The 14368-nt window shown below is 34.8% G+C and overlaps 2 protein-coding genes across 2 annotated transcripts; one reads left to right on the top strand and one right to left on the bottom strand.

The window, feature by feature from the left end:
- Positions 1-273: 273 nt before the first annotated feature.
- Positions 274-5799, bottom strand: LOC126973874 (sterol carrier protein 2). The gene is made up of 2 exons (XM_050821227.1): positions 4251-5799; positions 274-1160 (listed from the first exon to the last, which is right to left on the bottom strand). The coding sequence occupies exons 1-2, from the start codon at positions 5355-5357 to the stop codon at positions 660-662; spliced, it is 1608 nt and encodes a 535-aa protein (XP_050677184.1). The 5' UTR covers positions 5358-5799; the 3' UTR covers positions 274-659.
- A 4984-nt stretch (positions 5800-10783) lies between these two features.
- On the top strand, positions 10784-14220 carry LOC126973857 (uncharacterized). Its single transcript, XM_050821204.1, has 3 exons — positions 10784-10943; positions 11789-13868; positions 13950-14220. The coding sequence occupies exons 1-3, from the start codon at positions 10873-10875 to the stop codon at positions 14070-14072; spliced, it is 2274 nt and encodes a 757-aa protein (XP_050677161.1). The 5' UTR covers positions 10784-10872; the 3' UTR covers positions 14073-14220.
- Positions 14221-14368: the final 148 nt, after the last annotated feature.

Below are 14368 nucleotides of genomic sequence, written 5' to 3'. Positions count from 1 at the left end.
CCGCTTTTTTAAAAGTACCCGTTGGGAGTGTGTTATAATTAATTGGCCAGCTAGGCCATAAGATCACTTTTGATAAAGTGTTAGTCTGCGAAATAACAGGGAAGGATAATGCTATGTATGTAGTACTTAGGTAACTATTTATTATCTTTCCTTTATTCTTGTTGTTTCCTTATACCTACATCCTTCGTATGTGATGTCGTTTCATTATTTACAGACCGTAAATTAACATTCATATTATCATAGCATATTTACACAAAAATGAAACACAATAGGTAATGAAAAATATATCTGTATTCATAAAATATTCAATAACATTAACATAATTTTAAATATTTTACAGCAATGTCTAAACTTCAATTGTATGTAAATAAAACTGGAATCGTGCGCATATTTTAATAAGAAACAAGAACCTGTGTTTTTACTTATACCTACACAAATTCTTTTCATACATTTCTTCATGTAATTCATTATATTTAACTAAATAAAATATTTTGTTTTTATAATCAATATGGTAAAGTTGAATTTGCGTCATCTGATATTAATAACATTGATTAGACTTAACATCATTCCAATAAGTCTCTAATGTATAGAAATATTTATTTACAAAATGCCCATTACCTAACCGAAACCCATATTCAGTAAAACCCAGTTGTGAATGTTTACAACTTTGAACGGATGCTGTCGATTCGACCAGCGGCTGAACGTTGTAAGTCTGTGAGTTTCATTGCGAGTCCCATGTTACCTTGAATCTTTATTTTGCCCTGGAAGAAGGCCTTTTGAGGATTCAGCTTCCCAGAAATAAGATCGACTACATCATCATCATTGATGGTGAATGTAACATCACACTTATCTTTACCGTCATATGTGACTTTTCCTTTACCCTCCTTAGCATTAATGACCCAATATCCCTCCTTGCCACCCGGACCCCTGACTTTGAAACCGTAGATACCTCTCACTTTTTCTATTAATTTATCTTCATCAGTTTGCATGGCTTCTTCTAAGATTTTCATATATTTGTACACTTTGAAATCTTCAGCATTGCCTGCAATGGCAGCAACCTGATTGGGGTACGCATTGACAAAACCTTTGCGATACATGGTGATTACAACAGCACCTCCGAGTCCTAGGTTGTGTTGAAGAGCCAAACGAGCTCTTGGTACCTGAAATATACAAGAAAAAATATATTGTGGCACATATTTTATTTAAAATGATTCCATAGATGTGACATCAAAGACATCATAAAACAAATTCAACATTTGTTTTAAGTAAAAACTGTTTTTTTTTATGAAAATATGGGACAAGACGAGCAGGACGTTCAGTTGATGGTAATTGATACGTCCTGCCCATAACAATGCAGTGCCTCTCAGAATTCTTGAAAAACCCAAAAATTCTGATCACTACAATTGCGCTTGTCACCTTGAGACATAAGATGTCTCATTTGCCCAGTAATTTCACTTCAGCTACGGCACCCTTCAGAACAAAACACAGTAATGTTTACAAATTACAGGTTCACGGCAGAAATAGGTGCTGTTGTGGTACATATAATGGTATAAGAACTGTGTGGTTGTTATATAATCACTGTCATTTAAAATTGACACAAATATCAATCTCAAAATAACTTTATCTAGATTATTATTTGTTTTCAGTCAGAGGGCAACATACTTTAGCACACAGATAACTTTCAACTTGAACAATAATAAAATTATAATTATAACACTACTGTATTAAACAGAATTTATTAAAACAATGTCATTTAGACAGTAAGATTAAGGTTTAAGCCTTTGTAATTGTGTACATTTTATCAAGAGTTCTGATAATGTGAAATGATTAGGTTGATGCAATGGGTTTGGTTAAGCTAACCAAATTTTTATTTTATTCAAAATAGTATTTTAAAATCACTTAAACAAACATCAAAATTAACTATAAATTTGAAGAGATAATATATCTCATACTGGAGAAAAAAAGCGCAAGAAACTCGGTGGGTCTGTTTTATAAATAAAATTTATTCATTAAATACCCTGGGGGTTGTGACTCTGTTTCCAAGGCATTATATCATTCAGAAAGCATAGTAGCATATCCATAGCCTTACAAAATAATTATTAAATTGACTTAGCTGAGTTGTAGTCATTACAAGTTTATGTTTGTTCTTGGTTTATAAATTGTATTAATGGAAGACACAAGGTTGTTTGTAAATAAAATGTCCAATAATAAATTAGTTACAACATGTATGACATATCTGGCCGAGTTAACCCATAAGAGTCCCTCAATGTTAGCGAATTATTGAAGTATTATCCGCTAGTCGACTTCGAATTATATTATAGCCTATTCTGTGTGAAAATACCCTGGGTTCAAGCTCTTGCAAGCCAATGTGAGTTAGTTAATTTCATAAAACTTTAAAATCTTTGCAAGTGCATGTAGCCACAATGTTTTCCTTCACCATATGAGTGTGATATAAATGAGCATATGAATCAGGAAAATGGAAAGCGCATTGCAATAACATGATGGGTGTACATTGACTCTTCACAAAAACATCGGCATATATATGGCAGTGCACCAGCCAATATTGAAAAGCAAACAGTTCTTCAGCTGCATAAAAAGAATTATTATGTCTGTTATTGCTCAATAGAGACTAGTTCTTTTATTGTTAAACTTCAAATTAATCTTATTGTATTATTGACTAAAAATAGTCAATAATACAAAAATACAAACCAAACAGAGATTTAAGTGCTGGTTTAAAGTAGTCAGGTTATAGGTCTCTGAGTAGCAAAGAACATAACATTGTCTATTTAAGCAACTAAAGAATATAATTTGTGATGTGTGTTTAAAAAAAACTGAAGCCTGTTTAGGCTCTTACCCAGTAAAACTTTATGAATTAATAAATAATTACTGCACCCAAACATACAGACAGCTTTGAATTATTATAATATAAAAGATAAATGTTTATCAGGCTAATTAATCACTTATCTAGTAGGCAAATAAGCAGTTAGAATATTCAATAATATTTAATTCTTAATCAATATTAATTACTTTGAGAGATTTAAAATGATTTAACAAAAAATATTTCCCAATGCAAAATTATAAATGACTATCGATTTTTTTAAGCAAAATAATGTTTTAGTTTGCCTGTAATACTAATGATTAGAGGTAACTTCTAGATCTTTCTTGATACACCAAATTTTAATTGTTAATTATGACAAGTGAAATCTAAACCAACATCACATAACATATACTTATTGACCAACACATCACATCAGCAAGGCTAAGTAGCTTGTTTTATAATTGCTTTCAATTTTTAAACTTGATGGTGTAACAATGCACATAATTGTAGCAAAAAATTAGATAAACCCTATTATGGGACCATATTAAGTATATTATCCCTACTAATATTATATTTGTCAATGAAAATTTGTTTGTTACGCTATCACATCTAACACACTGAAACGATTTTGATGAAATTTTGTACAGAGATAGACTAGAATTTGGAAAAGGACATAGGCTTTTATCTTGAATAAGAGGTTTGGAGTGATTAAAATAGGGGGTGGAAGTTTGTCATTATGCCACCATGAAAAGTGGAGTATTTAGGTACTTGATAAGAATTCTCATGTACATGACGACTGTCTTAATGAGAAATAAAGTTCTTTAATTCGGTTTAAACATACCTACATAAATATTTGTTCTAGCGTTGTTGAAATTTCTGTTTTGGGTTGAAATAAGGGATGAAAGTAAAAAAATTTGAACTCTTAAAGGCATATTCTCCAGGAGTAGCTTCTTTAAGAAAAAAATATTTTTCACAACTTTATGTGACAAGTATCAAACCCACAATATTTTTATGTTTTAGAAAAGGATGGTAATAATAGTTTATAAAAATGTATTAAAATTTATAGTTAGCTACAGCAGTTTGTATGTGTATTATTTGCAAAGTATTCCAAAAAATAAAATTAGCTGCCCAATTTAAATGGAATTGTTACAATTCCGTGCGGACAAAGTCACAGGCAGTATTTCATATAATATATTATATAATATTATATTATAATTTGCAAAGGAGGGTTTCAATTACATAATACAAATATATGCATTGACATAAGGAAATAAATAAATACCTAATTAATTACAATTATTGTTTCACAACCAAGAAGGAAAATTGTGTTTCTATGACGCAAACAAAAGCATATTTTGCAAATTAACAGGACAATGCAGATACATACTTGTATCCCAAACCTAGATTACCCTAAATCTGTGCACAAACAAACCTGTCTATCACCAGCTTCACCTCGTAGTTGCCAGACTAGTTCGGCACATTGTGCAAGCCCAGTTGCTCCGAGAGGGTGACCTTTGGCAATAAGTCCACCACTTGGATTCACAACAACTCTTCCCCCATAGGTGTTGTCACCAGCATCAATAAATTTGCCCGCTTCACCTTCGCCACATAACCTAAGCCCTTCATAAGTAATTAATTCATTGGTGGCAAAGCAATCGTGAAGCTCAACAACATCAATTTCCATTGGTGATATTCCTGTCTTTTTGTATAGGCGGTCTGCAGCTAGAGCAGTCATATCTGTACCAGCTACTTTCATCAGACTATTTTCTTTGAAAACTGCCTCAGTGTCTGTCGCCATCTCCATTCCAATAATTTCAACAGCCTTGCTTTGTAATCCATATCGGATGACAGCATCCTCAGACATGAGAACTGCAGCTCCCGCCCCATCACTTGTTGGACAGCACTCAAGTTTTGTAAGTGGTCCATATATTTTACGTGACTTTAAAATTTCTTCAACAGTGTATTCCCTAGTACTCTGGGCACGGGGATTTTTCATACCATGACGATGATTTTTTGCTGCAATTTTGGCAAAGTGGACTTCTTTTGTGCCATATTTTTTCATATGTTCCAAACCAGCGTTACCAAAGTATTGTGCAGTCATTGGAGCCCCAGTTAAATCAGCAAGCTCAGCCATTTTCAGGGTATGCTTGTCCATAGGATTTGTTCGGTCAGTGTAAGCTCCTCCGCCCAGTGCACCTGGCGCCATTTTCTCAAAGCCAACAGCAAGAATTACATCAGCTATTCCACCTTCTATTAGTTGTTTGCCCAAAAAAAGGGCGTTGGAGCCAGTGGAACAGTTGTTGTTGACATTGTAGATTGGTATACCAGTCATCCCAACTTGGTACAAAACGCGCTGCCCGCAAGTGGAATCTCCAAATACGTAACCGCAGACGGCTTGCTGTACGTCGCCATATTTGATACGAGCATCAGCTAAAGCAGCTTCTACAGCCTCCTTTCCTAGTTCCGGATAGTCTCTATCAGGACTAGGTTTTACAAATTTTGTCATTCCAACACCAACTACGTATACTTTTCTACCCATAATGGTATTTTATATTTACCTCAGCTATAAATGTTGAACCCTGGTGACCGCTGTATTTTACAGTTGTGAGTTAAGTGATAAGGCAACAGAAACTATAACTTAATTAGACAAAAGAGAAAATTATCCAGCTGAATGCTGGCTAACGTTTTACTATATTAGCAAAAATAAACACCACAATTTTATACAAAATTGTAACGAAAGTGAACTGTAAAGATTGAAATACTGGAATAAATTATAATGCAAGTAGCAACCGCTTCTGAAGTCTGAACTTTGATCGGGCGTCAACACTCGACTGTAGTTTTACAACAACCAATTACTTCACACTGTCGGAGACCGGAGTTGCCACGCAATTATTTATCTAAAATTCAGTGTTTTCCTTTTTCCAAGCATTCTATAGTCGAATAACGAATCCAAAGATTGTCGAACTTGAATCGTTCTAAAATAATTCTACGTCTTACGTCGTGACACTGACAGTAAGTTGAATCTTGCTTTTACTTTATTTAATGGCAAGGGAAGCAAGTCCATAAGCCTGAAACTTGCCAAATGTCATTATGTAAGTGTAGAGTGTAGACTCTACACTGAAGAGCGCATCGGCTTCACATTTGACTTTACGCACGGCACGCTATGATGGCCGTTTGGACGTTTGTCCACTTATGAAGTTTCGTATTAATTAATAATATAAAATAACGCTGTACTCAAAAAACCTGCCACTTATAAATTATCAAAATTAAATTCATACAAAATTTCCATTCATAACGTGTCTTTTCAATTTCACTCGACATTGGCGAAATAATTTGCGCCCGACTGGTGCAGCCACACGCCATATCACAAAAATTTAATTGAACTGAAATTACATTGAAGGAGCAAATTACTGTTCTTTATTGTCATTAGTGACGTGCAGTTAGTTATAAAAATTTATCGAATGTATAATTTTAGGACAAAAAATTTATTTATTAAATTGATTTGTAAACCATATTAGGGTCTCGCGAACATTTATTTTTTATTTTTATAAGATTATAATTATTGGTGTACTTATTTACCACAAAACACACCATTTGTTTTTCGAAATTATTTTTTTTTTTAAAATGATATCTAATACGATCGCTGGCCAGCACAACTACAACCTCCGGCAAACTCGCGTTGATGCTCAATGCAAAAGAAAGCAATTTCGACTTGACGTTGCTTCGAAAAGTACAAATTGTGAGTGCACTGCGATTGTGATATAGTTTTGACCTGGCTTTGGATTTCGGATATTGATACTGTATTACTGTTGACCCTTGCTCATTAATTTGGTCTCTGTTTACGCCTTTTGTTGTGGATTTCGTCGATACGGCCGAACGTACGCAGAGAACTGTTCTAAACAAAACAAACACGTGAGTTCGTTATACGCCTTTGTAACTATTTCGATCGTGAATCTCAAAATGGAGGACCAATTTTACGTCATTATAACGTCAGTGGTAGAACGCGTAGCTGATGCGCTTAATATTGGACAACGAACTGTTAGACCAATAACTAAAGAAAATATGGCGAGACAGGCATAGAAGAAAATAAACTTCACACACCAAAAAAGAGAAAACGAGCAAAACCAGTCGTATTCATCGGTAGCTTTGATGCCGATGCCATCCGAAGACATGTGTACGGCTACTATTTACGGAAGGAGTATCCAACAAGAACAAAGTTAGTGCAATCACTGAAGGAAGCTGGATTATTCTTCGGTGGGGAAAGTTCTTTAACGAAAATTTTGAAGACCGTTAGATTTCGATACAAACAATGTAACAAACGCAAAATATTGATAAAAAGATTTGAAATCGTGATGGCAAGATATAGTATATTACGGCAAGTGAAAGAAATTGAAAAATGGGAAATGGGGGGGAAATGTTGTGTTTTTCGATGAAACATGGCTTAATGCTAACCATACTGTAAACCGTTCTTGGACTGGTGACACTGCAGCATCTACGTACAAAGTTCCTATTGGAAAAGGATCACGACCTATAATTTGTCACGCCGGAACCATCAACGGGTTTGCCGAAGGTTCACTCATAGCTTTTGCGTCAAAAACTACTGGAGATTATCATGAAGAAATTAATGGAGAAAAGTTTACTGAATGGGTTACCTCAATGCTGTGTAGCCTCCCTGAACCATCTATTATAATTATGGACAACACCAAAAATATCAGAAGAAGCTTGTGAACATGTGATTAAAGGAGACTGGGAAAATGTTGTGAATAGAACTGTAAAATTAATAAGGGAAGATTATGAAAGAGATGTGAACATAGATAATATTTTAGAAAACGAACTTATAATTAATGTAGGTGATGATAGCAGTGACGACAGTGAAAATAGCAGTATGGACGAATCTGATTAAATCTGGCCTTTTGTTACACCTTTTTTTGGTCTCTTTTTGTATTCATACGTTTCTTATGTGCATATAAAGCATGTATATTCATTTTCATTCCAATATTCAGTTCGTTCAAATATATTAAGTAAACATTTATTAAACCTTTTTAATCAGGTACTACTTGCAACAATAAGTAATAGATCTGATTATATTTTTTTCGAGAATAAATTGACATTTCACATCACTATTATAATATGTCAAAACGGCCATCATAGCGTGCCGCTAGTATAGCTTGTTGCAGCGTCTTGGGGCGGGTCACTCCCATCCCTAAAATATGACAGGGCAAAAGTTGAATGGTCCATCCTCGCGAACAGGTGATGCTAGACGAGTATCGTCAAAGAACTTTGCCTATGTGGGTGAGTTTAAAATTATACCTGTAAATTTTTAAAACTTATTACACAAACAAAGAAAATTATATTTGAAACAAATGTTTTTATTAGATCTTTTTATTTCGAAGAAGACTTTAACCTTAAAAAGATAGGAAGGTAAATCAAAATACAGGATTTTTTGAAGTTATACTTCTTTAGGCGCGTTATGAAAATATTATGAGATTGAAATTTTAAGATGCGCGTCCATCACTGTAACACAAAAGTAACAGGTTAAAGTTGGTTTGTAATATTTTCTGACGTTTGCGTCATTCCTTATTTTTTTGAAGTTATACTTCTTTTGGCACGTTATGAAAAAAATATGAGAGTGAAATCTTAAGATGCGCGCGCATCACTGTAATGCAAAAGTAACAGAGTGCTTTGCTACAAAGAAGCATAACTTCTAGCGTGCATAGATAAGTACACAGTACACACACACTTTTTTTATATACGTACCTACTGCGAAAAAATAAGTGGTGGACTTTAGGACGAGCTGTATTAAGCATCAATGTCATAAGAGTCTAGTGATTGTTACAGATATTCCGAAATGCGTAATATATGGATAGAAACTACCCATAGAGTCCTAAGTATTTGTTTCATTAAAAATGAAAATACAATTAATAATATATTATGAATTTCTAGCAGCAAGTTACTTTGCTAATATCCAGTCATTACGTAACACATATTTTTGCACTTGTGACTGCGAGTGACGATATTACACACAGTTCGCTTGAAGTAACAGGTCTCAAAAATAATTGAAATATAGTTTATTTTTCATGAAGTGAAATGAAATGAAATTTATTTATTACATCGAATACAGTATACATTATAGATGTAAAAATTATTGTAGTGTCTTCTATTCGGATTATTTAAATTAGCTATTGAAAGCATTTTCAAATTTCAGCTTGCTTATTAAGCATTTTTTGCCAAGGTACTGAAGCATTACCATTTAAATAATCTCAAAAAACATCCCTCACTTTTCGGCGGGTCGTATTCGCTCTATATTTAGCTCGGAGCCTTTTTCGTCTTTCTAACCGGACAAGTGCGAGTCGAGCTGGCCCAGCGAGGGTTCTGTAGAATTTTTTTATGATCTACAAATCCATAGTTTTCAGATTTTTCCTATAATTGTAGTATATGACGGTATTACTTGCCAAGTTTCATAATTCTAGGTCAACGGAAAATACCCATAAATATTTATTCCCATAAAAGTGTCAAAATATACATTTTTTGTGGCATTAACGGTTTATCATTTTTTGTTTATTTTTGATTTTTTCATGTTTGTTTTTTTCACAGCTTGTAGAAACTGTAAATTTGAGTATATACTACAATTTTTACGTTTTAATTTCAACTCAATACCTCACCGCGTGATAAAGGGTCTTGACAGACACATGGATGGACGGACGGATAGACGGACTACAAAGATGTTCTATAAGAGTTCTGTTTTTTCCTTTTGAGGTACCTATAAATGAAAGCAGTCAAAAACACAAGCAAGCAGTGCAGATAAATATGAATCCCAAAATGAAAACCAAATCTCATAATACGCCCAACTACCTACACTGTTTCTGTCATATATTCATCAGCAAGTGTAGGGAATCATGCACTAAATAAAGTAGGACAAAGCCATCCGCGAAATTATCTACATAATAATGAATGGATGCCACTTTTTCCTAAACGAGAGACTAGAAAAAACTGAGGGTTTTTTGGTGTGGTTTGCTTCTTGTTGCACCTTCGTATTAATTAAAACGCCACTCGAGACCTCACACACTCCATTATTATTATATCCAAGGTACGGCTTACGAGAAAAAACAGCACAGAAACTTAAAATCCTCCAAATCCATATTAGCGACCAACTTTAAGTTATTGAGAGTCTTTGACTGGTAGGAATAGCTTGGCGCAAAATGGTATCTTGATTTTAAATATTGGGTCGAATCAACTACAACAATGTTGAAACGGAATCGTTGTCAATTCAACATTTTTTAATCATCGGACGCAGATATGGCATTCCTTGCTATATCGATTGGAAATCATTGTTATTTTTGCTACGACTTTCTTGGGCACTAATCGGTAGGCGACTGTAGAACTCACAGTTGACCGGACTTCACTGCACCTTTAACGGGCACCTTTGCACAGGATACCGGCTAGATTATGGGTACCACTACGGCGCCTATTTCTGCCGTGTAGCAGTAATGCTTACTAAATTATTGTGTTTCAGTCTGAAGGGCGCCGTAGCTAGTGAAATTACTGGGCAAATGAGACTTAACATCTTATGTCGCAAGGAGACAAGCTCAATTGTAGTGGCGCTCAGAATTTTTGGGTTTTTCAAGAATCTTGAGCGGCACTGCATTGTAATGGGCAGGGCGTATCAATTACCATCAGCTGAACGTCCTGTTCATCTAGGCCCATAAGGGCCAACAATAATGTCATAAAAAAAATCACACGAGACTTGTTACATGCATTGCACGCTGCACCTATTCATGAGAGTCCAGCCTTATTATAATCATAGAGACAAGTATTGGCATTTATAGCGTAGCTGGTTGTTATTTATTATATAACCTATTTTATTTTCAATTGCAATAAAAGATAACTGGCATGAAATAAAAACTAAGTAAATAGAAAATTTATGACAAAAAAATAAATTTTGAAGTAGGTACATAATCTAGTTATTTAGTCCATTTACATTTTAGTTTTTGATCTCAAAATTTTTATTAAAATTTTCAAGATTTTTATTAAAATTTTCAAGATTTTTATTAAAAATGACACTAGATAAACAAAGAATATTAAGTGAGTTGGGAAGTGTAGTAAATCAATTGCAGAGTGCGGATTGGTAAGAGTCTTTTATAATTCAAGAAACTGCTCACTTATTTTTCTCAACTCTATATATATTGGAACTTAGTACTTTTTCTAGTGAGCGACAAAATATCACTATGAATGTAGCTTATTAATGCGAATCAACAGTCGCCTACCGATTAGTGCCCAAGAAAGTCGTAGCAAAAATAACAATGATTTCCAACGCAGTTACGGCATTCCTTGCTATGAAACTAAGCCCGTCGGTAAAAAAAAATATAAGATCGGTTTTCAAGGAGCTTTCTTCCACGTACTATTAAGCTTCCTTGTGCGGTGTTTCAAGGACGATACGACATGGGTACCTTCAAAAAAGCGCGTACACTTTCCTTAAAGGCCGGTAACGCTCCTGTGATTCCTCTGGTTTTGCCAGAGAATGTGGGCGGCAGAACACCAGGTGACCCGTACGCTCGTTTGTCCTCCTTTTCCATAAAAAAATTAATAATAAATAAGAGAAATATAAATTTTACTTAAGAAGTATCTTACATAAATTATAAAATCCAATGCTATTTATTTTCTAGTAATAGAATTTTCTCATTTGCTAGCGGGCTAGAATAGTTTTTTATTTAATAATATAAAACTTGCTAAGTCTTTGTAATTATTGTATTGGTTCTAATTGGTGTTTATTTGTATCACTTTGTATGTGTGTTACTATCTATTTCTTGAGATACAGATAAATATAACGTATATTATAACGTTTGCCAAAATCTAAAAGAGGAAGACTTCCATACTGAATATGCACTATCCCTTTATAGTTCTGATTCTTTATTACTCACTCTAAAATGACTTATCAAGATATTTCATTAAAATTAATATTTCATTTTGCAGTGGTTGTATTGGAAATTTATTTGGAAATTCTAACCAGAGCAATAATCAGACAAGCTATAGTAATATGAACGGTCATCAACCATGTGGAGGTTGCGGACATAGTTGTTGCTATGGCAGTGGCCGCGGCCACGGGTATGGTTATAATCTGAAAGCTGAATCCGGTGAGCCGTATTCTAATCAACAACCGTATGGTTATCAACAGGCACCTGCCCACTGCATGGGGCGATGTAATCCTGCTAAACTGTATGCTGACACTTACGGTTATCTAAACCAAAATCTCATGCAACCAACTGTAAAAGAGGTTTACGATGATTTAAAGAGTATTACACCCGATAATACCATAATGAACTCACCCATAGGTAAACAGTTTGGTTTAGCTGGAGCAGGGGTCACCTCACTAGGCAAAGGTAATCAAAATCTAAGTAACAATAATGGAATAACTAATTCACCAATTAATGGGACTGCGCAACCTTCCCAAAATATGCCTGGCATGGGGCCTGAAATTCTTCAAATGGTCAATAAAGTATCGAATAATTACAAGCAAAACATGTCAGCATCTCAAGCTCCTCATGTAGCTACAGAAAATATCCAAGAAGTACCGAATGCAACTTTACAGCCCAATGCTGTTTCTCAGAATCCTGGTAATTATATGAACCCACAAACAATATATGCATCTGGCATTCCAGATTCTTCACAGTACATGAAACAGGCCTCGATTACGCAGAGCCAAATACCTGGGCAAATGCCTTACACCGTGAATGGAAACGATACACAAAATGGCATGCAAAATATAAGTGGTAATTCAGGGCAGCTAACACAAAATATTCAACCAAATAATCTCACACAGCAAATGCGGTCACAACAACGACCAATGTCTCAACAACCATATGGAATGCACACGCAAGGAATAAATAAATTTAATGAAATGTTCCCAGGAGTAACGCAAGGCTTGGGAGGTGACTTAGGTTTCGATCCAATGACAATTGCTATTCAAATGAACCCTGCAAATCATCAACAACAAGCATATAAAATGATGCATAATTTAATTGACAACCACTCAAATGTCAATAAGAATATGGCATCAGCACCATCCTATGATACTTCCCAACAAAAAATGGAGCCAGAACGAAATTTGAACCCACCAGCACTTCATTCAAGTCAACTACAAGCACAACAGATTCAACAAAATCTACAACCTTTTAGCGATACACAGAACGCGTCCAATACAAATCAATACGCCCAACATGTGCCAACCCAATTACAACATTTAACCACTACGACATTGCCGCAACATACTGAGCAAATATATTATAATACCCAATTACCTAATAAGGATCAAGCACAACTACTACAAGAAAATAAGATATCAGAGAACAATAAACCACTTTGGCAGAATAATTCGCAGCAGAGGGTTGACCCAAATACAGGAGCCTCTCATATGACACCAAATCTTCCGACACTATATGAAGGTTATTCTACAATACCTCAAGCAAGGCAAAATATGCATCCGCAAAGTTTCCCGGTTCAACTCACCCAAAATAAAGAACCTATTTACCCTGTTGATACATCTAAACGTATGGAAAGAATTGAACGTAACGCTACATACAATACCTTGGGGCAGCCCGTAGAAATGCTGCCAGCAGATTTGTATCACCAGCCATTACCTAATCTTCCACAAACCTTATCTCCAGATCCAATTCAAAGAAATAGAACAGATGAGTCCAAATTTAGTAATGTTAAGTCTACCGTGAGTAAGACTTCTATTATGGGTGCAAAACAGATTGGTAGAAATCCAAGTAGAAACCAATTGCAGCACATTTATAATCAGTATAGGGGCTCACAATCTTTCACTCAACAAAATGTGAAGCCGATTCAGGAACAAGGAGCTACGCAATCAACTGGACAATTGAATGTACCCCAAGTTCAAACACAGCACCAAAATAGAATACCGATTGAAAAAGTCGGAGGCGATTCTCCTGCTAATGTCGTACAAGATCAATTGACAAACAAAGTTGAACATGTTATTGCACAGATTGGAGATGTTCCACAAAATAATAAAGTAGACACTTTGGCTGAAAAGGTGCGCGTTTAGATGGCATTATATAGTTCATTGTAGCTACTATGAATAAGCTTAACGAAACTGTTTGTATTTTATTTACAGGATGTAGCAGTCAATAACCGTAAAGTTCGGAATGGACTTCAGGATATGGTGTTCACGTCTTATCCGATATCCGCTGCTTGGACTTTTCACGGCGGATCCGAATCTCCGCGTAGACGCTTCTAGATTTGTTTATACAATATTGCATGTGTTATTTTAATATCGTTTGTTTTGCAGTATCTAGTCCGACGTGTTAGTGAAAATTTAATGTGATACTACTAGTGTTTGTCTTGATGTTAAAATAACAAATTATATTAAAACAAAGTTACTTCAATTGATTTTATTTTATTGCTTTCGAAATTCTGGTTGTGAATAGTCTGTTACAAACGTAAAGACGGCAAAGTATAAAAATCAGCTAAATTATTTTACATGTACGTTTTACCAGGTAGGTACCTAGACCGGTATTGGTTGTGATGATTTAA

The sequence above is a fragment of the Leptidea sinapis genome, chromosome 30 (genome assembly GCF_905404315.1).
Source record: "Leptidea sinapis chromosome 30, ilLepSina1.1, whole genome shotgun sequence".
In the NCBI taxonomy this organism is placed as follows: domain Eukaryota; kingdom Metazoa; phylum Arthropoda; class Insecta; order Lepidoptera; family Pieridae; genus Leptidea; species Leptidea sinapis.
Note: the sequence above shows the minus strand (reverse complement) of the source record. Positions and strands in the feature narration are given on the sequence as shown.